Genomic DNA, 24,111 nt, shown 5'->3' with positions numbered 1-24,111 from the left:
CGCATCGCTGAGCGCGCGGTGTGTTCAGCACGGACAAGCCCGCACCGCACGACCCAGCGCACAGCTCACCTGGCCCCCGCCGAGATATTTATAACCCTGCCCCCCTCCTCCTCCTCCTCCTCCTCTTCCTCTATTCCGAAGAAGCGCGGACCGACGGAGAGCCCCCGACGCCACCATGCCAGGTAGAGACTGAAGGCAGGTTTGGGTCGTGAGGAGGAGGGGTGTATCACTGCGGGTGCGCTCGGGGTGGCCTCTCCACTCTCCATCGCGGTGAACACCTTTCGGGCTCGGACGCACGCAAGATGATGGACGGCTGGCTGCCGCTGCTGGCTCTCCTCGCCATTGCGGGAGGTGAGTAACTTGACCGTGTGCGATAATGGCTCCACAGACAGCTCCGTCGATGCTCGCGTCGTCACCTTTGTAGGGCCAAAGGAAAAAAGAAAAAAAAAAAAAAAAACCCTCACCGTGCGTTCGCGCAATCGGGGAGTCTGGATGGGTTTTCTTCAAAGTAATGTGAGAGTGGGGAAACAAAAGGAGTGGTTGGATGCTGAGGTGGAGAGAAAAGGGACTCTTTCGTTGCTGTGTCACCATCTTTCTCATAACAGCATCAGCCAGCGCGACGGGATGATGTAGTGGAGAAATATTGCCCACTCCATATATTACATGCGCACAGTGTGGAGGCATTAGCGGATGCGAAGCTAACATGATTTTGATGGAAATCCCTTACATGCAGGGAGTCTGTTGTGGCCTTTCTTTATGAAGTACACCATGTGGTGTTGTGTCATGATTATATTTGGTTATTTTGGGTGTTTTTGTTTGGGCAGAATCACACTTTTTACAGGATTGAGCACATTTTTGAAGAGCACAGTGCTTGTTTTTGCTGAACTTGCACGACACAACAACACACAGCAGGTGCAGAAGTCTCCAACAAAGCTTTAACCCACCTTTAAAAAAAACCAAAAAAAACTGAGCCACTGTGGCATTAGTTATCCTCTCTAAGTATACATTAGAGAGGGAGAGAGAGAGGAGAGAGAGAGAGAGAGAAAGGGGGGAGAGGGAATGACATGATGTTATTTATCACCCACTTACCCCCCCCACTCCCTCCCCCCCTCTCCCTCATTAACACTGAGGTCTTGCTTTGAGTGGGCAGGTTAATGAGAGGCACTGTTGAGCTAAAACAACTTCTACATCCTGTCATCAGAGGACAAATGATGTGTCATCAAGCAGCAGTACGGGAAAAAAGCCTCCTGCACAGGCAGATAGATGGTCTTCAGGTCTCTGTGGAGGACGTGCATCGAGCAGATGAGTCTTATTTACGACGCTGTTGCTGCAGCGTGTTCCGGAGCGAATGAGCTACGCGTTAAGTGTAAAGCCATTCGAGTGCTTGGACATGCTCCCCATCCGTAAATTGGCTCTAATTCGGTGTTAATTTCTGCTCAGCCCCAAGAGGAGCGGGAGGAAGCACGTCAGCTGATTGGGTGAATTACTCCTGCCTTAATATTTGCAGCCAATCCATAGTAGTGACAGGGCAGAGGTCAGCGCAGAGCCTCTGAGCAAAAAAGACAGTTTGTCAGTGCCTGTGTAGCAGCGCACACACACACACACACACACACACACACACACACACACACACACACACACACACACACACACCTGGCCATCTGCCTCACATTGACTAACTGTTCATCAGCACCCATGGCGACAACATGCTCCTGCTCTCTCTCTCTGTCACACATACACTCTAACTCTTTCTGTCAAACACACACACACACACACACACACACACACACACACACACACACACACACGGAAGGAGAGCTTTACAATACATCACATTACATCCAGAGACAATCACAAGGACGTACAGTAACAGATCAAACGCTTTGACCTCCATTAACCTGCCATTTATCATTTCAAGCACCAGCTGCAGACGCACACACACACACACACACACACAAAGAAAACACATGTAGTATTTCAAAAGTAGGGTCTGGTTATTGTTATAATAACGACTTTTAGTTATCTTGCACAACAAAAATAAGAACACTGAGATATACACACAGATCAGAATCAGAATCTATTTGTTAGCGTACAAAGATTGTGTTGTGGCGTTTGCTTCACAAATACAAAAGAGGCAAGAAGAGAAAGGCTTAACAGACAATACAATTAATCAGAAATAACAAAAGAAAAACAGTCATTATAGTTTTGAAATGAGATATGACTGTGCCGTGGAGAAGGAAGTACGATGAATGACGTATAAGTGACGAGTGCAAAAGTTGGCTGACCTGTGCAACCAATAATTAAACTGACAGTGGAGGTTGAATCTAATGTACAACATTAAGTCCAGCAACATATCCAGGCACAAACATTGACTCAGGATCGGGATAAAAAACACAATAATTTGATCGTGGTGAATTTTCTTTATCGAGATAATCGTGAATATCCTCATGTGAGTGACTTCAAAAAGCTGTCTAGCTTGCTGACGTACAGTCCTGTACTGGTTTACTGAATTATTTCTAATTGCCCCAAGCTGAAGGCATCGCTTGCACATTGTATTTCCCACAAAAACAAGTTAAATCGGATGTGAGATGAGGTTAACACCATTTATTTATCCTTTAGATCATGTAAAGTTAAAGTGATTCCAGCATGTTTTAGTGCAATTTTAGTTTTTATTATAAGTTTTAGGAATATTTTGATGATTATCGGGGAACATCGTGAAACACAGTTAATGTTGGACATGAAATGTATTGTTATCGTATCGTTCCAGGGCCTAACATGGACACACAAAAAACAGCAAATTTGTGTACAGTTTTACAGTAGGCTTAAATTACTGTTTAATTTTGAAATTCCAAAAATTACATAGTGACAGAAAAAAAAAGACAGTACTTACAAGAACACATGAAATACAGACACGTGTTCTGTTTTTGGCCTAGAAGTACCTTTGAAACCAGAGAATATGTTGTGTATCAATCTACCTTCAACATATTGCGTGTAACTGCCATGACGCAGGTGTAAAGGACACGGAAACAGCCAAATTCACCAAAGTTAAACTCATGGATATCGGCAATAGAACAAACTTTAGACATGGAAAACTTGTCAAGTACTTGTTGAGATTAAACAAAAAAAATGTAAAAAGATTTACCCAAAAGATAGACACTACAGACTGACTTGTCATTGTTATCATGTATTAATTGAATTGCATAAAAATTATTTAAAAAATGTGCATGGACTGGAATTTGTATGGAAGATGCTGATCGAAATGTTGCAGTAAAGAATTAAAAAATATACGTGCAGGAGTAAAATGAACATAGCTGAGGAGGCTGACGTCTCGTGTGTTCCAATACAAACTAAGCAATAAAATAATGTCAGCACAAATAAAACAAACCAAAAACTAATAAAAAACTACAAATAGAACTAAGTAGCAGAAAATCAAATATGACAAGAATGTGACATGTTTATTAAACTGCCCTAAACTTGGAGCATAATATTCGCTCTCCCCGAGCGATCACTTCCTGAGTTCAAACGTGCACTAAAAGAGAAAAATGCTACCGACAAGAAATATCAGTTTAAGGAGCTTCACAAGCGCCGGAGTACTAATGACTCATCCTCCCTTAAGGGAAGAAAATCTGATTAGCCTCATCCCCAGAGACTGCAACCTCAATCCGCACACAAACACACGCAAAACACACGGCTTGTAGAGATGCTCACATGGAGCGTCGTCTTGTGATACACATTCATGAGATTCCCCGCAAAGAAACAACACAAGCATCAACTCAGAAAACACAACTTGTGCACAGATGCAGACGAACTTCTCACGTTACAAGAAAATATTCAGCGCAAACATCGGTGCTGATGGAATTAGAAAGAGAAAAAGTCAACTTTACACCTCCAGACGTACAACAATACTTTCTTATGTAAGACTTTCACACACACACACACAAACACGCACAAAAGGAGTCTCACAGTCAGCGGCTGGGCAAGGACGCTCAAGGACATTTCAGCACCTGTCTCAGACGCTGCCGTGAGGATGTGGCCGTCCTGTTGTGTGAGGAGGATGTCTCTTGTCATTTCCCCTGCAGGCCATGCATAATAAACAGGTCTGTGGTGCTGAGTTGACCTGATGCAGGGGGTTACTGGATATGGAGCACACCGCTGTGCGACAGTCTCATCAGCCAGAGGACGTGAAGTGTACTTGGATTCGCTTTTTTCATTTTTTTTTTTCCATCTTTAAATCAGACTCGTTTTTGATGCACGGCCAAGGTGGCCTCTTTGCATGTGTGACTGTGAGTGAATGCCTATGCCATAATCTTTGTCCTCCGCTCTTTGAATGCACTTAGTGAATATCAACTAACCATTTCCTTGGCAGTGCTACGGTCTAGAAAGTTCTGCTCGGTCAGTTTAGCCTGTCATCACTTTTCTGCTGCACTGTTCCAGCCCACTGATCTCTGCAGCATCTCAACCTGCACATTACAACAGCCCTCCTATTGTCTCTCTCTCTCTCTCCGTGTCTCTCTCTATCTGTCACTATCTGTCTTCATCTCGCGCTCTCATTTTGCTCCGTCTCTATCTCTTTGGACCGACTCCCACTACACGGCAGCAGCAGGATCAGATCGGCGGATAAGGGGCTGCGTCCGCGATTAGAAATGCACGGCGGTCACACAACGGGGGCCCGCGTTTGTATGTGAGAACGTGTGTGATTCCGTGTGTAAAACTGTGTGCTCTCATGTGTGATTTTGTGCGAGATTATGCGTGTGTGTGTGCGCGCGCGTGAGTCAGTGTGTTTGTGTGAATGAATGTGCAGCAGCAGTAGTAGCAGCGGCGCGGCAGTGTGTGGCCCTGGAGATTAGAGGGAAGCAGAGGGAGAGCACAGAGGTTTAATAGAAACTTAAGCAGTGGAGGAGAAGAGGCAGATAAGAGTTTGGAAAGTTAAGAGTTTTATAAGGAATATTTAAAAAAAAAAAAAAAAAAAAAAAGGTGGACTTACATTGAAGGAAGGCTGACGCAGGTGTGTGTTGAAGTGTGTTCAAGATAATGCTTCTGTCAGGAAGATAAGCTGCTTTATCTTGCAGAAAAGTGAGAAAACATACGTGTGTGATATGATTTCGATCAGGTCGTCTGCGAGATAAGACACCACACGCCCGAATGTGATCTAGATACATGTATTTCTGTCAGACAGGCGGCCTCCTCCTATCCCCTCATGTGCACATATTACTCTCAAGCGGCAGGCTTGGACCTGGTGATAACACAGCCTCAGGATTTATGGGTATCCAAATAATAGCTCAAATAATAGCTGTGATGGAGGCATTATGCAGTCTAAGTGATGTATTTTATTGCGTTCCCTGAAATATGCACCGGTATAGTGAGAGAGCCATACCGCCTTTCAGCCAACAGCTGAGCTCCTCAGGCTGTAAATAGTACAGATAAACCACACTTTATGTCCCCAATGTGAGGGTTCCTGGACGTGAATTTTATTCTTTAGTAAAATCACAAACATGTTCTCTTCAAATGACCTTTAATTTCACACAATTAGGTTGACAATACCTTATGTATTCAAAAATATTCAAACCTAAGATGCCAATTTTGACAACAAATGTTGAAATCTGTCAAAACAATTTAAATACACATTTTTCACTGTATCCATACACCAGTACGAGCTGCGTTTTACATGCTCTCCTCTCTAAGGATCGATCGATATGTTTTTTTCCGATTATTAGTAATGTTACTAATGTTACTAATGATTGTTTTCAGATATTAAGCCGATTACTCTCTCGATGAATCCATTAATTGGTCCATGTCAACCAATTGAAACGTCATCCAATTTGGAAAAATGCCCATCATGAAATCCTCGACTCCAAGGTGACGTCTACAAATGTCCTCGTTAGACATAAGCGGCAAGTCTTCTCATTTGAAAAGCTGAAACCAGCGAATTAAGTGATTTGAAAAATGACTTAAAAAGATGAATCGATCATTTGAGTTGTTTTTCTTCAGTCGATTAACTGTTGTTTAAGCTCGAGCATTTGTCTGAAAATTGATTGCACTCGTGCCATCAGGCGTTAGCCTGTAAAAAGCCGTTCTGGAGAAATTCACACATATAAAAAACACAGTTGATTTATATGTCAGTGTTTTGATCTTGCCAACTTTTAATCTTGTATCTTATATTTTTGTCTTTGTGTATTATATACTGTTACATCCAGTCCATTTGTGTGCATCTTGTTTGTTTTTCTTTGGATCAAAGGTTGAACAATCAGTCGAAATGTTATCGAAATCACAAGTACGATATCTAAATTACAGGAGATACTATTTTAATAAAGGTGAAATCTGTCACAACATACCATTATACATGAAAGAAGCATTGAGGTGCTACAGAGAGGCTCTGGCCTACAAATCTTGTCATCCAGATGTAAGAGAACATGATTGTTTGCTGCAGGTCCCAGAAAGATTAACATCAGTATTTTTGTCAGTGAAAATGAAATACAAAAAATTAACATTCCCACTAAAATCGTGACTCATATGTCAGAATAATTGCAATATGACTTTTTTTTTCTCATATCGTTTTGCCCTATCTGTCATTAACCCCTTCCACTGTTCCACAATTTAGATTTACATTATTTTTGACACAATCATTTGTGTTTCATCTACATAAATACTTAAGATGTGTGTGTAAAATATAATATTTTTCTGTTTGCATGGTGCAAAATATTAAGCAGCTGTGTTGTTAATGGTGTCAGGGGTTAAGTAAGTACAACATATTAGCACATTATGGTGCTTTCCATAAGAACAGATGCTAAAGTAGATGCATAAACAGAGTTTGTTGGTGGTGTTGTTGTCAAACTGCCTTTCCTCGTCATTATTAGTAGGTACAAAGGCACCAGCTCACTTTCCTTGACTGTGGAGTTAGTTGAATTTGGCGACAGTCAAGCTTCAGCTCTCAGTTAGTCCACTCTGAGATGGCTTTGTTTTTGAAGGGCTGTGATATTGCGGCTGAACGGAGGGATCAATATTAATATCTCAGTTCTATGGGCACTACAGAGCCAATTGGGTGTTGCCAGTAGATCAATGGATCTCTCCATTATTGATTTAAGAATATTTCAGCATAAAAGGTCCCAGCAGCAGCCAAAAAGTCTCTTTGGCAGAGCGCGGAGAGGAGGGAAGAGCGGAGAGCGACCCTGTGTTTCCCTCCAACCTTTTCCCATTTGAGTGAGCTGTATAAATAGAGATCATCACTGTAATAGTCTTAGCGGGATAATTCAATTTAGCCCTCGCTTCGCCCTCATTTTCTCCACATTTGTCTTTACGGCGTGTGTGGACTCTGGCCTCTAAGTAGATCTGCAAACAGAGAACACACGGTGTTAAATGCATTGATCGGCGATTTTATGTGATCAAGCGAGACTGATCGTATAAAACCATGAGCGAGACATACACAGGTTGAAGAAAAGAAAAGCGTGACCATGGCTACAGTCTCGTCTCTTCCAGTGCTCTGTCGCTGCGATGTGTGTGCGTTTGCACATGCATGGTGGTGTGTAACTTCCCCTGCTCCGGAGTCTAATGGGGAGCCCTGCTGAAATATTCATAGTGTCACATTAAGATTGCAATATTTGCACTGGAAAACAACCAGAATACAACCTGAGCTACCAGCAACATTACAACCACTCAGCTCGGCCTTTAGCACGACGGACCGTCATGTGCATGTGGAGACAGAGGAAGAGAAGGAGAGATCAGTCTTTGTTTAGAAGTAAGTGCTGGAGATGAGCAGCCGGGTTCACATGTTTGTGCAGCGATCCAGTGCGTGCCTGGATATTTTTTGCAGGCAGGAGATAACACAAACCAGAATAGACCAGCACTCGCTGTTTGGGTCTCTAATTTGTCTCAGTGGCGTAAAATATTAGTCTAGACTTTCATCCTGAGCTCATGCATGCAAGTATTTCAGTAAAACTAAAAATAAGCAGAGAATAGGAAGGCTCGGAGTGGATATGTGAGGCAGGACCGCACAGTTCTCCAACTTTGTTATTTTATTTTTATAATAGATAATGCTTTTAATGTGCGTCACAGCCTACGTCACGATGTTAAGCTCCTGTAAAAAAAAGATCTTGAGTCGTTGTCGGTTGTCGTCAAAGACCTGTTCCTTGGCCTGTTGAAATTTGTGGTGACATATTTGAGACGTCCTAACATCAAAGAAATAAGGAAGCAAAGGCTGACAGATGATGTTTGAATGTAATAACTGTACACAGTCAGCTGAATCAGTTTGGCCTTAGACATTGTTTTGGCTCCTTGTGAAGTTGGTTCATCTCTATCGATCGTTCACTGTGAAGCTTGACGGTGCTGTTTCTAAAGAACAGAACAAGATGAATAAATAATGCAGCTACTCAGACGATAAGATTTTAAAGATGAAGTGAATCAGCTCTCACCTTTAAAGGAGACCTATCATGCTTTTTCGGTTTTTTTCCCCTTTCCTCCAGCATTTTATTTAAGCTCTTGTGCATGTGGATCTTGAAAGTTAAAATCAAAGTCGACACCCACAGAAGCTCCTTTCTCCCACAGAAAACACTGCTCCTGAAACGCCTCGTCAGTAGTCCCAGCTTTAATTCTGTGACTTTGTGACATCACACGTCACACATTTGCATAATTTTATACGCAGCGACTAGTTTGGCATGTAAGAAGTGATTAAGCACAGCTGCTCTGTTGTTGTTAGCAGTGCTGGCTCAGGCGTGTGTGAGCTGACCAGTCAGAGCAGACTGGGTATTCGGGAGGGGAAGGCCTTAAAGAGACAGGAGCTAAAACAGAGCGTTTCAGACAGAGGGGGAATACAGTGCTGCAGCACTGGACAGGATGAGAAAACCGATGTGTTTTTTCTAGTAATAAACCAAAATAAATCATAATATGCCTCCTTTAAGGTTTGGTTGAGGTGCAATATATTATTTTTAATAGCTTTAAATGCTTCATTGTGCTTCCTAAATATGATATAAAGCAAATATAATTTATCTTCTCAGAAAATGTTTATAAAGAACAACAACTGAATATCCTTTTGACAATTCAACAAGACTTTTAAGTTGTCGTCTCGTTAGTTTGAGCACGAAACCACCATTTACATCACGAGCTGAAACGTCGGCCTTTCCTGCTTCATCATTGTTTAAGTGAACTGTATTAGCTTTCTGTCTCATCCGACAGTGTTATTGCTTTGTGCTTCTGGGAATAATATACATTACTCATATGGTTCAGAAGCAGACAGTAATGCTTATTTCCCTCATGAATGTGTGCACACAAAAAGACACACACACACACACACACACACAATATACACACGTAAAAAGAAAACCGGGGCTTGTGCACAATAAACAACCAGACCGCTACACACGTGTGCTGACAGGATGTGTATTGATGATGCCGGATTAGCGAGGGAAGGGGCAATAAATGGACAGTGGCTGTCAGCGTCGGGAAGATGGAGATAACAGGAAGGAGAGAGCGATGGAGACAGTCAGGGGAGCGAGAAGGAAATATAGGCCGGCTTGGATGATGGAGAGACGGAGAGAGTGTAAAAGAAAATGAGACAGAAGAGACGGGGAAAAAAACAGGAGATTAAAAAGGGGGGGGGCGGGGGGAGCGAGGAACTGCGTGTTTAGTTTACGGGTCATGAATAGAGTCCTCATTGATCCAGAGACAGAGGCTATCATTCCTGCTCAGTGAGCACAGCAGCTACAGGGCAAGAGGGAGGGGAGGGGGAGATAAGAGGGGGAGGACTGAGTGTCAGGCGAGCTCAGAGACGTTCAGATGTGCAGGCAAAATAAATACATTTAGTTTGTTTCTAGCTTTTTATTTTTCCTTTCTAAATCGCCATTTCCGTGTTTACATCACTCATGCAACGAATTCCAACACAAACTTATCTATTCATTCTATTCACTCTACAGGTGCTGGAAATCCTTGAAAATGCTTGAATTTAAATGCAGTGTTTTCAAAATTGCTTCTATTTTGGATAAAGTGCATTACTTTATAAATAAATGTGTTATATCGGCTTGACAGGTCATATAGGATGCCAACTGTACTTGCAGACAGGTGACACATTGTGAAACATAAACTTTGTGTTTTCCTTTAATTTGTCACCCTTCTGGAGGATGCTATCATGAGTCACAGTTTTTATTGTTTTAGCACAATAACACCTGATTTAATGTGATGAAATGAAATGAATTTTAGTATTTATTTGTATATAAATTAAGGCCGCACAATTTACTGAAATATTATTGAAATCTTTGAAGCAGCAATTTTTTGATAGAAGTTAAATGTGTGTGTGTGTGAATCATCGCAATCATCTGTCAAAATAATCACAATATGACTTTTTTACCATTTCGTGCAGCCCTAATATAAATGTGGAATTTACCACAGATGTAAGTGGCTGGAAAACCTTGAAAATGCACCTTGAAAATGCCTGAAAAGTGCTTGAATTTGATGATAGAAAACATGTAGGAGTCCTGTATTTGTCCTTTAGACTGAATTTACTTTATCAATGTATCTGTGTAAATCTGTCTTTCTCTTTTTTCCCTCCATTGATTGGGCTGTGACTAATGATTATCAATTTACCGAATGGTTATTGTATTAATCGATTTCTCATTTGGTGTATAAAATGCTTGTTTTGTCCGACCGACAGACAGAACCACAAATATATTAATATATAATAAGTTATAATAAGTTTAGAGTGATGTCAAGCAGCAAATCCTCACATTTGAGATGGAACTAGGGATTGTGTGGCACTCTTGTTTGATAAATGACCTAATTTTCTGTCGATGGACTTTTGATAATTGGTCCAGTAATTAATTCAGTTCCTGTTAGTTTTGTGCAAAAAAACAAAAACAAAGAAATTAAAGGTGAAGGAGAAGTGGTCTGGGTTTTGTTTGAGGTCTTTGTGCAATATTCTATATTATTATGTTTTTTTCTCCTTGTTTGTACCAAAAGATTTATCCTTAAAGGTGCACTATGTAAATTTATTAACAATTAACAATTTTGGTGACATACCTCAAAATACAAGCCTGTTGTTTTGCTCTAATGTAAACAAATGTCTTTAAAGTCAATTGAAAACTCATGTATTCCTTGTGTTTAGAGCTCTGTCTCTGTTTATAGGCCCATAAAAAAGTTGCATAGTGCATCTTTAAATGTTGAAATGATAGAAATCAAACATGACTGACAGCAGTGTGTTGTGTGTAGTAATCACCTGAAAAAGTGTTTTCATTACCTTAGATTGAGCCTTCATATCTACAGAGGGAGCAGGTCCTCTTCCAGAGTCCACCATGTTGCACTGCCATGTTTCTACAGTAGCCCAGAATGGACAAACCAAACACTGGCTCTAGAGCAAACTTATTGGGAGGGTTGGACGAGGACTGCTCAGTTGGTTACGATCTGCAACAACGGCGCTAGATGCCACTCAATCCCACACACTGGACCTTTCACTTTACTCACATCAGCTTTGACATGTTTGTTTTCCTGCACCGTTAATAGCCTCTCAAAAAGCAGGTTTAAATATGACAACATTGGGAGCAAGTGAGCAGCAGCGAGCAGCCTGTGTTTATCTTTAGGGGGAACGTGTGAGGGAATTGTGAGTTGGAAAAGACGCAGCACAGGAGCCAGCAGATGCCAGAGAGACCAGGAGTGACTAGCAGGAGGGAGAGAGAGAGATAGGAAGGAAGGAAGGAAGGAAGGAAGGAAGGAGGAGGTGCAGAACAGTTGTTTTTCTCTGTGCATCGTGTCTCTCAGTAAAACGCCTCCCCTCCTGCGTGTGGTGTTGTGACAGCCCTGCCCAAGCTCTTCCACTCACACGGCTACGACTACAGTCTGCTACAGATGGAGGGATGGCGGACAGGAGGGGAGGGGAAGTGAGAGATGAAGTGAAAATAACCTAAAGCTACAAAAGACTGGCAGTTGGGGAGAAGTGCAACACAGCAGAGGAGAATAGATGGAGACAGAACGGAGGCACGAAGAGAGCGATAGAGACAGAACGGATAGCGATAGAGACATTCAGACTGGTTGACTCATTCTTATGATGTCAGATCTTGTAAGAAGTGTGTATCGAGCTGTGCTGACGTGCTCCAGCCGGCAGTGATGAGTAATGCCATGGTTCAAAGGCTTTGCATTCTCGGTACACATGGATAGCCCGCCCTCAGTGCTAGCAGTGAGGGCAGCGGCCAAGCAGAGATTGAGATGTACAGAGATGTATGATCACATCAGGTCTGATAAGAGCCTCTCTAAACAAATGCCAAGAGAGACACACATGGCTTAAGTGTTTTTTGTCTCACGATAGAGGCAGATGATGGTGATGGTGATGATAATGCGTTCTCATTACAGGAGGCCTCGGGGCAGACACAGAGGAGCGGTTGGTGGAGCATCTCCTAAACCCAGCCCACTACAACAAACTGATCCGTCCTGCGACTAATGGCTCCGAGCTGGTTACTGTGCAGCTGATGGTGTCGTTGGCCCAGCTCATCAGCGTGGTGAGTGCGCACACGCACCCGGTTTGCGTGTTTGGATCTGTGTGCACTTTTCACAATGATACAATGTGATATTCAGCTTTTCAATTTGGTTACATAAAACAATGTCATTAATCACATTCAGGAGGCTTTTGTATGGTGCACAAAGTAATGCCGCTGCTGCCGGATAATTAAAATTGAAATCATTTCCTGACTCTGCAAAAATGGTTTGTATTCAGGCTGAAAATGAAGTTCCCTAATGATGTAAATCCCAGGAAACATCAAGTCGGTCTTATTATCATTTGCTCCATGGCCCAATCTGTTCACCAGGAAGAGTTCTACTCAGCCAAACAGTTTTATAATGTATTCGATGGTTTTGGATCCCCATTAGCTTTTTTTCCAATTGCGCTTACGGACATGCAGTATTTAAATGCGCCGAGTTGGTGGATTGATTGATTTATATATTTGTATTTTGAACATCTTAACAAAAGAAAACAATAAAATAAAAGCCCAAGTTAAAGTTCTGCCACGTCTCACCTGAGATGGACCTTCTCGTCATCTAACCACCTCCAAGCAGGTTGCAGATGCACTTTCTAATCATTCAGGGATGAATGGTAGTTTCCCCTTCCTCTTCAAGATCCATTACATCATCCCATTTCCATTTTTCAAGCAATAAGCACTAGATGCCAAGTGGAATCGTAACAAGAGCCTGAACATCCGTGATGATGTGTAGATAGCCAACAAAAGTTGTACAGTGCAGTCGTGAACAGCGCTAAAGAGGGCGCTGCTTTTAAATGTCATCGACTCCTTCCAAGCACACCATCAGTAAAAGATAGAGCCGGACAGATACTTGGTCGATATACACCATTTTTAGCAATTATTCCTCAAATGTGGTTATCAATCACTGTGACGATATGGACGTTCTTTAAGCTCGACTCAGCCTAGCTCAGACTAAAAGTCAGTACATCTCCGCTTTGCTGCCTCAATTTTATGCCATTAAAAAATGACACATCCGTCAATGCGTTGAAATTGCTATAATGAATCACCACTTTAATCATCATCGTTTGTAATGCATATGTCTTCTCTTTCTGCAGCATGAAAGAGAACAGGTGATGACCACCAATGTCTGGCTAACACAGGTGAGACTTCCCACTCTTCTGCTCATCTTACCGTCCTGACATAGTAAACATTCTGCAGCGCAGAGAAAAATGAGATGACGGCAGGAAGATGGTTAGAATATAGACCAAACACCGAAACAAATATTTGACTTCACAGTTTTGCTGCCAGGTCAGTGGAAGGTAATCACATACCGCAGGGATTAGGATGGTCGTGACAATCGAACCAAGACAAACAAGGACACTGAATAATGCTCTCTCTCTCTCTCTCTCTCTCTCTGAAATACTGCACTGTACATGTTGATGTACATTATATAATCACAGGCAACAGTGTTATCACACCAGTAGAACCAGAACATATGAGCGACGGTTCATAGATGCGTCCCCGTAGTCCATATGTTCCGCTGGTTGAGGAGTCTAATCTGCCTGCGCTCATGTGGAGCAGCAGCTCTGAGATCTGACGTGACTGCTGAAGTGTCAGACGGCGAGAGAGACATCAAACAATACGCGGCCTCGAAGACTCAAAATCTGACAGGAGAAATATGAGAGGAGAGCTGAAATTCATGAGCACGAAACACAGATTTGTTTTACACCTTAAGCACAGACCACCGATGATGCCGCTGCTTAACACCTTTTTCTCAGTTGGGTAGTTTGTGATTTTTGCGTGAGACCTTTCCTAACCTGAAATAATTATGTGACTCTGACTGAGCTGTGACCCTCTTCTACATGGCTGGCTCTTCGTATGTGTACAGCTGAGGCCTATAACATGCTAGAACATGTATACAAAAAGCATTCACGCACACACATCGTCAACGTATGCGCTTGCTTTCGGGTGCAGGTGTTAGAACAAATTACACACACATATGTTCAATTTGGACTTTACATTTAGATCTAATTAAAGAGATGAAAGTTACCTGAAATGTCACCATCGTGGATGCTGCCGTTTTGATTAGATTGTTTATACCTTCATGCATTTTTTCCTGTCTTATGTTCACACACACACACACACATGCACATACTCCTGCACCTGAGCAAGTTAGGATTTATGACATGTAACGGAGCGTGGAATGGCCATCAGTGCTCTATGGATCCCCTGGAGTCTGTAAGCAGGGGAGCCAAGGACGGCTCTCCTGAGCCAAGACGGACTGTAATGACCGTAATGCATCACAGTTACTGCAGGCGACCTAGCGCGGGCATTACAGCTCCAACATGGCCGTAACATAGAAGAGCCAGACAGAGACGCTGTCGCGGGGCGCAGAGGCTTCGCTGTGGCAGCGTCAATGACTGACCCACAACATACGGGACAAGATAATGCTGTCTTTGACAAAAGGTTACACAGAGGACATGAAGATGGTTGCTGCACTACACACACACACACACACAAACACACACACACACACACACAGGAAGAGCCTCACTGTAGATGACATTTTAATCATCCTGATTGGTTTGCGGCTGGGAGTGTTTAAAAGACCATCCAGGGTCAGGGTAGACTCTGCCTCTTAGGCTTACAGTTAAAAGTATGATGTAAGCGTAGAAGGACAGTCAGTACAGGATGTTCCTCAGGCTCATGTGGCTTGTGATGTGTCATATTGACCACCAACTGACCGACGGACTGACAGACAGACCTTCTCCTCTTGGCTCCTCTCAAGATGTCTTCTTGCCGCTGTGTGATCGGCGGATGAGTGACTAAGCATTTTGTTTTTTATTGGCCCTCAGGAGTGGCAGGACTATCGTCTGACTTGGGTCCCTGAGGAGTTTGATGGAATGATGAAGGTCAGGCTGCCCTCAAAACACATCTGGCTGCCTGACGTGGTGCTCTACAACAAGTGAGTCACTCACTCACCGTCCTGTCCTCACTCCAGACACACACAGGCTCATAAGCGTGCGCAACAAAAGCACGCACTTATCTCACATTAGACTGATGATGTTTTGAAGGTAGCTCCCAGGTGATCTGATCCAGCTGCCACCCTCGTTAATCACTTTGAATAAGAGCATCAATTAAACGCCAGAAGTTTTACTGTGTGATACACACACAGGTCCGCCACACATGACTGAATGTGTCCACTGTGATCTGCTCAAATCACTCGTGCTACATTACTATACAGTATCTCATGAGACACTTCAAAGATGGAGTCATCTGCAGCACACACCTAGATATAAATACATGTACAGTAGCTGTATGCAAGAAATTTAATTGCAACTATTTCTGATAAACGATTAACTGTTCAAGTTATTTTTTTAAGCAAAAATGTCTAACATTTGCTGGTTGCAGCTTGTTAAAGGGTAACTTCACCAATTTTACACATTAATGTGTGTTTACTGGTCTTGGAGCGTACCACTACGTATGTGAAAACAGTGGTATGAAGCCTTTTGTGGCTTTTATCTATCTGATAAATTGTCTCCAGTGATGTCACCCAACTTGCATTGTGGGTAATGTAGGCGCCAGGTTTTGAGAAAGAAGAAGAATGTGTGGAATAAAGAAGTTGATATCTCTGATTCTGCTGTACTGAGTTTGATCATTTGTTTTTAAACTGTCCATAATGAGTCCACCAGTACAAGTGGACTACTTTTTTAAACCTGGAGTCTGCTTTACCCAAAATGATTTTTCTGTGGAAATAAATGAAGAGTCTTTGGGTTTTGGACTGTTGGTTGGACAAAAGGAGCATTTTTTTTATAGACTAAATGATCGTCAAAAGAGTCAATAATAAATAAATGACTGTCTTTGCATTACTAAAATACACAGCTGTAAATTTGGATTCTGCCTCCAGTGCTGGCCAGGATGAATCTATAAGGGGGCCCAGGGGGAAAACATTTGCTGTTTAGCCCTTATTGACCCTGATCCACAGGCCCACACTTTGTGCATTGAGTATACACCCTGTCACCTTGAAGTTCCCATCAGGTGGAGTGCACACAGACACCAACTAGGACTCCGGTGCTGGAATACTCTGCTGTAATTTAATTAAACACTAACTTACTTAAGAATATGCACCGTGGGAGGGCAATATAAACTATAAATCTAGTTTTAATTAAAACTTAAGACTATATTTGAACACTGGGACCACAAATGCAGGACCCGGCTTAGCTGAAATTTTTCCTGAGAGGTACAAATTCCCAGACAGAATTTGCAATTAATCAAATTTCCTAAAAACAATTGACTGTGAACAGTGAACCCTGAACTTCTGGGGCCGCTTTGCTCCATCGCTAATCCAGTCCTGAGCGCAGGTCTTGGCAGGACTGCAACTAACAATTTCTTTATTGATTTATCTGCCGTTTTTTTCATGATTAATCGTTTAAATTTATTGTAATTGTTTATTGTGAGCTTATCACTCTCTCTCCCGGAGCCCAAGGTGATGTCTTCAAATTGCTTTTTTGTGCAACCAGCAGTACAAAACTCAAAGACTCTTCATTTACCGTCATAAATGACATAGAAAAGCAGAAAGTCTTTGCATTTACTATGACCCACTGTAATGCATTTTATAACACAAGCCTTCACGTGTAGTACTGAACCTCGTCTTCTCAGTTTTTAATTAGAATTTGCATGTCTGAGGGAGGTAAAGATGTTGCGGACCACTTGTCCCAATGTAATGGAAACTGAGTGTCAGCCTGCAGTATGTAAATCAGCTCATCAGCGTACAGTGATCTGTCTGGCCTTCTCCTCTTTCCCAGCCTCACTCCTTACTTTACTAAAGATTAGAAGATCCCTGACCCACCGAGCTCTCGATAAAATGATCCCGTTAATCCCGGAGACAGACCCCAGGTCGACACGCTATCCTCCACGTCTTCACTGCTTCCAACGTCTGTCAGTCACCCAAACAGCAATAGATACAACAGTCTCCATATGATTTTGTTACTAAATTTGGCATTTTTTAAAGTGTATGTCTGCAGGTGGGTCAATCAGTCATCAAACTCACATCTCGCAGCAGTAGCAATCATTAATTAGTTCTCTTGCCAAAAGTTGAGTTAAAGGGAAATTCAATCTACAGCGTTAATGCTGTCAGCTGACTTCTGACCGGAGTGTCTAATTTGAGCTGTTTAACTCGACCTGGTTTGACCTGCGAGCCGTGTTTCCTGTCTAGACTGCGTGTTCATCGTGTTCCTTGTGTTTGTAGAAGCAGGTGTGTGTGACCCGGCTGCCCTGAAACACTTAAAAGCATCCAGATCCGTGTGTGTGTGTGTGTGTGTGTGTGTGTGTGTGTGTGTGTGTGTCCTGGAGCTCTTTAATGAATCTGTGTTGCATAATGAGATGCGTCATGTTCCAGGACTCGGGGAAACATGGCCTCTCATTAAAGTTTTTGTTTACAAATTAAATCATCGACCCTGCTTCTCCTTTTTTGTCTTTCTCCTCTCACCCTGTCTCTCAGTGCCGATGGGGTGTACGAGGTGTCGTTCTACTCCAACGCCGTGGTCTCCTACGACGGCAGCATCTTCTGGTTGCCCCCGGCCATCTATAAGTCGGCCTGCAAGATAGAGGTCAAGCACTTCCCCTTCGACCAGCAGAACTGCACGCTGCGCTTCCGCTCCTGGACGTATGACCGCACTGAGATCGATCTGGTGCTCCGCGCTGATGTGGCGAGCATGGATGACTTCACACCCAGCGGGGAGTGGGACATCATCGCCCTGCCAGGCAGACGGAATGAGAACCCGGCTGACCCCACCTACGTCGACATCACGTACGACTTCATCATTCGCAGGAAGCCTCTTTTTTACACCATCAACCTCATCATCCCGTGCGTGCTCATCACCTCGCTGGCGATCCTGGTCTTCTACCTGCCGTCCGACTGTGGGGAGAAGATGACGCTCTGCATCTCCGTGCTGCTGGCGCTCACTGTGTTCCTGCTGCTGATCTCCAAGATCGTCCCGCCCACTTCACTAGACGTCCCCCTCGTTGGGAAGTACCTGATGTTCACCATGGTCCTCGTGACTTTCTCTATCGTCACCAGTGTGTGTGTGCTCAACGTACACCACCGCTCTCCCACCACACACACCATGCCTCCTTGGGTCAAACTGGTTTTCCTCAACAAGCTTCCTGCTTTGCTCTTCATGCGCCAGCCCAGAAACAGCTGCGAGCGCCAGCGGCTGCGCCAAAGAAGAAGAGCCCAGGAACAGAAGGAGGGCGGGCGCAGCGGGGAGGCAGGGGCCCTGATGGTGGGGCTCGGGCTCGGAGGAGCTGGCGGGAACGGAGGGGGAACCTCCACAGGGGTGTTCGGCAAGGAGGACAGTGACCCTTGTACCTGCTACGTGAACCGGGCGTCTGTTAAACAGTTTGGAGGGGATCTGGGAGGAGCAGGAGGGGGATCCATGGATGGGCTGAACAGGGTGAGGGAGGGCCGGGAGGGGGGCTCTGGAAACCTCCCGCGGGGGAAGCAAGCAGCAGGAGGACCTGCTCTGACTCAGGCCCTGCTGGCTCAAGCCTGTCCAGGCTTCGAGGAGGCCGTGGAAGGTGTGCGCTTCATCGCCAACCACATGAAGAGCGAGGATGACGATCAGAGTGTGAGTATAATATTATCTCTGTGACACCATTCACACCATGAACCCTTTAGCCTGTGTTGCTCGAGCAAAACAGACTATTATTAATCCACACACGTTTCCGCTCAGTTAAACTGGACTATACAGACTGTAATACAAACTGTTTATCAGGTGCCGTAACCTTTATGACAGTGTTGGTCAGCTTGACGATCCTTGTTGCTGCAGTAAAAATCAATGTAGTGAGATGAACAGACTGAAAGCTTTATCTTATTAGAACAGATGATGACACAGTTTTCCTTTGAGGACATAATAAGCAGTTGAAGAAAGGTTATGTTATTGCAATACGGTTAAGATCGTCTTAATATTGTACGTTTCCTTGGTTCTCTGACAGTTCCCACCCCTAAAGAACAAAATATTTGAAGCTGAATACCTTTATACTAACAATGAATCGACCGCTAAAGGAGAGTCAGTCTTGGACTTGTATTCGTCAGATTGCTTGAGAAACAAATGCTCGTGTTTCTCCGTGACTGCTGAATCTATGAATAGACGACTGTAGCTAACAATTTTTCCATATCAACTTTATAATGTGACAATGTTGATGTTTGTTTACAGTTCTTTGCGTCCACGTGGTTTAAATAATGTGACACATAAAACCAGTTTTATTTTTAAGGTAAACAAAAAAGCACAAAGTAAATGATCCAGGATGCTTCCAATAAATCCTTTATTGCTGCAGTTTACTGCTTCGCAATCTGTTGCCAACAGACACTTCATGTTCAGCTGATGTTCCAGCTGAACATACCCGCCTGCCAATGCATCGCTCAGGCTCCCCTCTGAGTTATCATCCGTTTTCTGTGTGGATAAAAATCATAGCATAAAGCAGCAGCACGGATCCGTCCTTTCGGTGTCATATCAAGTTATAGTGATGATGCAGCAGTGTCGTTTCGCTTTGCCATTTGAAACGCATGGGGGACCACGCCGGAGCATAAGCAAAGGAGACAGATCTGGTGACGCAATCGCAGCCCACTGAATATTCAACACAGACATGTAATTATAGCAGCGGCATGACGTGTGCATAGAGAAGGAGTACAACTGGAGAGGCGCTGGGATAGAGGAGCCGAGACAGCGGAGCGAGGGTGGTGTGTTTTATCGCTCGTCCTCGAGGCATGTTAGGGAACCAGCCTGGAGTGAAAGAAACTGACACGGGAATTAACAGTCCTCTGTAATTCTGTCCATCATCGACACGGTTGCCATCCCGTTGCCATGCCGACCACTTTAAAATCCTCCCTCTCCTGGCACAGTGCACGTCATCTCTTCCCCTCCTCCTCCTCCTCCTCCTCCTCCTCCCCCCCAAGTCATCATCACCGGGGTTACAGTGTCAGCACCCTCCGTCTCTCTGCCCCCCCATCACTCTCTCTCGCTCGTCTCCCGCGTCCTTCTCCTCCTCCTTGACTCGTGCTGGACCTCATCAGAGCTGTGTGGCGGAGCGAGTCTCCGCTCACATTAACCCTTCACCTCCATTAACCCTCTGCATAGGGAACAGCTGAGGAGCAGATAGAGAGACGCTGTGATTCTGCTCACCTTAATCTTTCTCTTCACTCCATCCCCAAACATCCTCCCCCTCCTCCTCCTCCTCCTCCCCATCCACAGGCAGTGTTGGGGGTTAAGCCTAATATATTTCTTTTAGCCGTAACGGAGAAATAAAACGTACTAATAATGTTTCAGTAATATATTACTACAGTTATGTCACCTAATGCATTACAATCCGTGTTACCGACCGAAGCCATCCACACCGTGCATGACCATATTAGCATAGGCTATGCATGTGTTTAATATAGCCAAGCCTGAATTAAATGAGCCATATTTCATAGACCTAATGATGATGCCTAATCCTCTGAGCGCACATCTTGTTCTGTGGACTAAAATAAAAAGGAGATTTTTGTCTTGTCATGTCATTATAGGCTACATTATAGAAGTGCTGTGTTTCATATGACTGAGCCTACAATTAAAAATATTTATTCCTAATAATATTCCTCATAATATATCAGACTTTGATCCTTTATCTGCCTGCTCATCTCTGTGTCCGAGGCTATTCCTATATTTAAAAAGATCTTGGCTATTTCATTGTTTTATACAGTTTATTTGGGCGTTTTGTTGAAAGTAACTAAAAAGTAGTGTAATAAGTAATATGTTACTCGACGTAGACAGTTATATTGTAATGTAATATATTACTTTAAAGTGAAGGTAACTAGTAATGTGTGATATATTGCCGTTTTGAAAGTAACTTGCCCAACGCTGTCCACAGGTGAGCGAGGACTGGAAGTACGTTGCCATGGTGATCGACCGCCTCTTCCTGTGGATCTTTGTGTTCGTGTGCGTGTTCGGCACGCTGGGCATGTTCATGCAGCCGCTCTTCCAGAATTACACTGTCAAGACCATCAGCCCGCCTGGCTGACGGCTCGCAGGCCGCGCACACGACGACGGACGGCTCCCCCCGCCCAATCAGCACAGCAGGACAATGGCTGGAGGTGGAGTGGAGGGGGGCCGGGTCTGGGTTTTATTGTGTCTACCGAACTGGAACCAGAACTGGAACTGAACAGCAATCACGCCCATTACCTTTATAATAACATTTTTTGCAACGAACATTTTTCTTGTATGAAGAGAGAAAAAAAAAATAAGGAAAAACACCATCATACTCATACCTGCAGTTTTTCGTCCAGATGTTTCATGGACTGACCTCCCCTTTCTGCTGGAAGGGTCCCTCCCTGCTCTCCTCTTCAGCCAGCCAGGGAGCGAGGATGCTCTGATGTGCTCCTTGTTGAACTCTTAACGGCAGCCAATCAACACTTCCCGCTTGTCGCTGACTGCTTAATCGACACATGACATGCCCGCCTTCAACTATGACATTACTCATTCATGATATCGACTGATGTCAGTGGGAGTTAATCAGAAAGGGAAGGGAGGTTCATATCGGTTCTTCTACATTTACTTTATTTTTGCAGAAATCCACTCCGTCAGTGAACTGATTCCGTATATTTTATCATAGCATAGCAGCTTACCACAGTATAGCATTAGGAATATATTATTAAGATTTCTCTATGTGTTAGCTCATGCAAAGGGTCTGTTGCTGATAGAGAGGCTACGGTGTGTTGTATGATTGTATAGATTAAACAAGAATGTGATATAAACTGTACTACACAGCCTGTGACGCGCACACTAACACGATACGTGTACAAGCAACAGATTGTGGTGGTGGGGGGGGGCTGATATTAAAGAAAGAGCCAGGTTGCAATATTAGATGGAAGTCAGAGGGGATAATAGATTATGCATGGACAGTTTTTTGCTCGGAGAGTCGTGCACATTAAGTAGAGAGCAGCAGCAGCGGTGCCGGTTGGAGCCTGCTGTGCCAGAGTGCACAGCTGCAGTGAAGATGAGTCTAGCTCCTGAGCAGTCTGAGCCAAGATGGTGGGTATAGGACCTCCTGTGAGTGTCACGAGCTCAGGCCGAGATCAGTATCGGAAAACATGTAAATCAAATCATATCGATGGAGCGATGAGAAGGAAGCTATTATGTGTATTAATATGTAATTTCATATTTCAGTATGTAATGTTCAGAGCATATGTATACATGTAAGCGCGTGTGTATGTATGTGTATGCGTGCCCCCATACCCTGATGCATTATCACATCTGTCAGATACAATGTTCAGAGGAGCATACTGTATGTGCGCCCCTTCCTCCTCCTCCCCTCCTCCTCCCTTCTATCAATCTCTGGCAACCTCTCTCCCCCCTTTATCTGGTCTGCCATGGACGAACACATCGCTGACATTGTAGTCCAATTAGAAATCGTGATTACCTTCATTCTATATACACCTGCTCATTACGCCGGGTTTTTTCCTTTGCATTATTCCCCGACAACCAAGCGAGAAGCGAAAGGCCCTTTCTTTTTGGAGCGCGCAGGGAGTGGCGGATGAATTAAATTTTCAGTAAACAAGAGAGAAATGACAAGAGGGCCCAGCGCTGGCAGTGGAAGAATCAGGCTAGTGAGCTGCAGAGAAAGAAACGCGAGGTGTTTCTAATGTTTTATGATGATGTTGCAGCCGAGGACTGAAAAAAAAAAAGAAATTAAAAAAAACAGGATGATCTGACCGCAGCAAGCACAATCCAGAGAGCGAGGAGGGAATAAAGCAGGATAGGCAGAGACAAAAGACTGTTAGTGTTGTTACTGCAGAGGAAAGCCACCATTAAACTCTGTCTAATCCTCAGTCACTGTCACTCGCTGCGAGTTTCCCTGGCTTTTTACGCTCATGTGGCCAAATCTGCAGCTCAGTCCTGGACAGGGAGCTGCCTCTCCCTCTCTCTCTCTCTCTCTCTCTATCTGTTTCTCTCTCTCTTTCTCCCCCCCTCTCTCTCTCTCCGTCTCTTTCTGTCTCTGTGTCTCCAGAGGGTGGGATTACCCAGGGGGGATCCCCAACAGATTCCGACCAAGTGTAAAAAGCCTACCAGAGACCTGTGAAAAACTGTAGGCTGTGCGGACAAAAGTGCCGCTGTCCACTCCTTTTCTCTGTCTCTCTCTCTCTCTTTCCTCGACCTTTCCACTCTCTCCTTCCTTTCTTCTCACTTCCTCTCTCATTACGTCCCCCCCTCCTCCTCTCTTTCACCTCCTCCTTCCTGACTCTCCAATCTGCTCCTGTGCACACCTTAAAACCAGTCCAATAAAGGTTGTAGGTTCAGATTAATCAGTAATGTGTCTGCGTGGCATGTTTTTGTTTGGGGTTTTTTTTTCTCACACACATGTAACTTATCTGTAAATTACTGTATTACCCGAACTTCCCATTAATCTTACACCACAGGATGGAGGGAAAAGAAAGAAACGTTTCCTGGCTTTCTAATATTGAGGCTGGAAACTTCCTCTCACAAACACACACACGCACACACACACACACACCTACACACCTACGCACTCTGGCTGTGCTTTTTTTTACATCTAGGAAGCTTTTAAACAATCGTGGGTGTAAGGGCCCAGCCAAGGTCACTTCAAGTTCTCATCATTCTGTCGTAAAAACAGGAATGTGGGTACAGTCAGT

General features: G+C 43.8%; 1 protein-coding gene across 1 annotated transcript; it reads left to right on the top strand.

The window, feature by feature from the left end:
* Window positions 1-23,763, top strand: chrnb2 (cholinergic receptor, nicotinic, beta 2). The gene is made up of 6 exons (XM_084357749.1): window positions 1-351; window positions 12,325-12,470; window positions 13,541-13,585; window positions 15,281-15,390; window positions 17,926-19,054; window positions 21,333-23,763. Exons 1-6 carry the CDS (start codon window positions 303-305, stop codon window positions 21,480-21,482), a joined length of 1,629 nt encoding a protein of 542 aa, XP_084213875.1. The 5' UTR covers window positions 1-302; the 3' UTR covers window positions 21,483-23,763.
* The last annotated feature ends 348 nt before the right edge of the window (window positions 23,764-24,111 follow it).

This window comes from Pagrus pagrus (genome assembly GCF_965226575.1).
Source record: "Pagrus pagrus genome assembly, chromosome: 7".
NCBI lineage: Eukaryota > Metazoa > Chordata > Actinopteri > Spariformes > Sparidae > Pagrus > Pagrus pagrus.
This window is presented reverse-complemented; position numbering and strand designations above follow the sequence as displayed.

What these genes read in the sequence shown, in the direction of transcription:
- chrnb2 (XM_084357749.1), top strand. Translation starts at nt 303, where the DNA reads ATGATGGACGGCTGGCTGCCGCTGCTGGCTCTCCTCGCCATTGCGGGA. An exon ending in TGGCCCAGCTCATCAGCGTG is followed by an intron (nt 12,471 to 13,540) that starts GTGAGTGCGCAC and finishes CTCTTTCTGCAG; the next exon opens with CATGAAAGAGAACAGGTGAT. An exon ending in GACGTGGTGCTCTACAACAA is followed by an intron (nt 15,391 to 17,925) that starts GTGAGTCACTCA and finishes CCTGTCTCTCAG; the next exon opens with TGCCGATGGGGTGTACGAGG.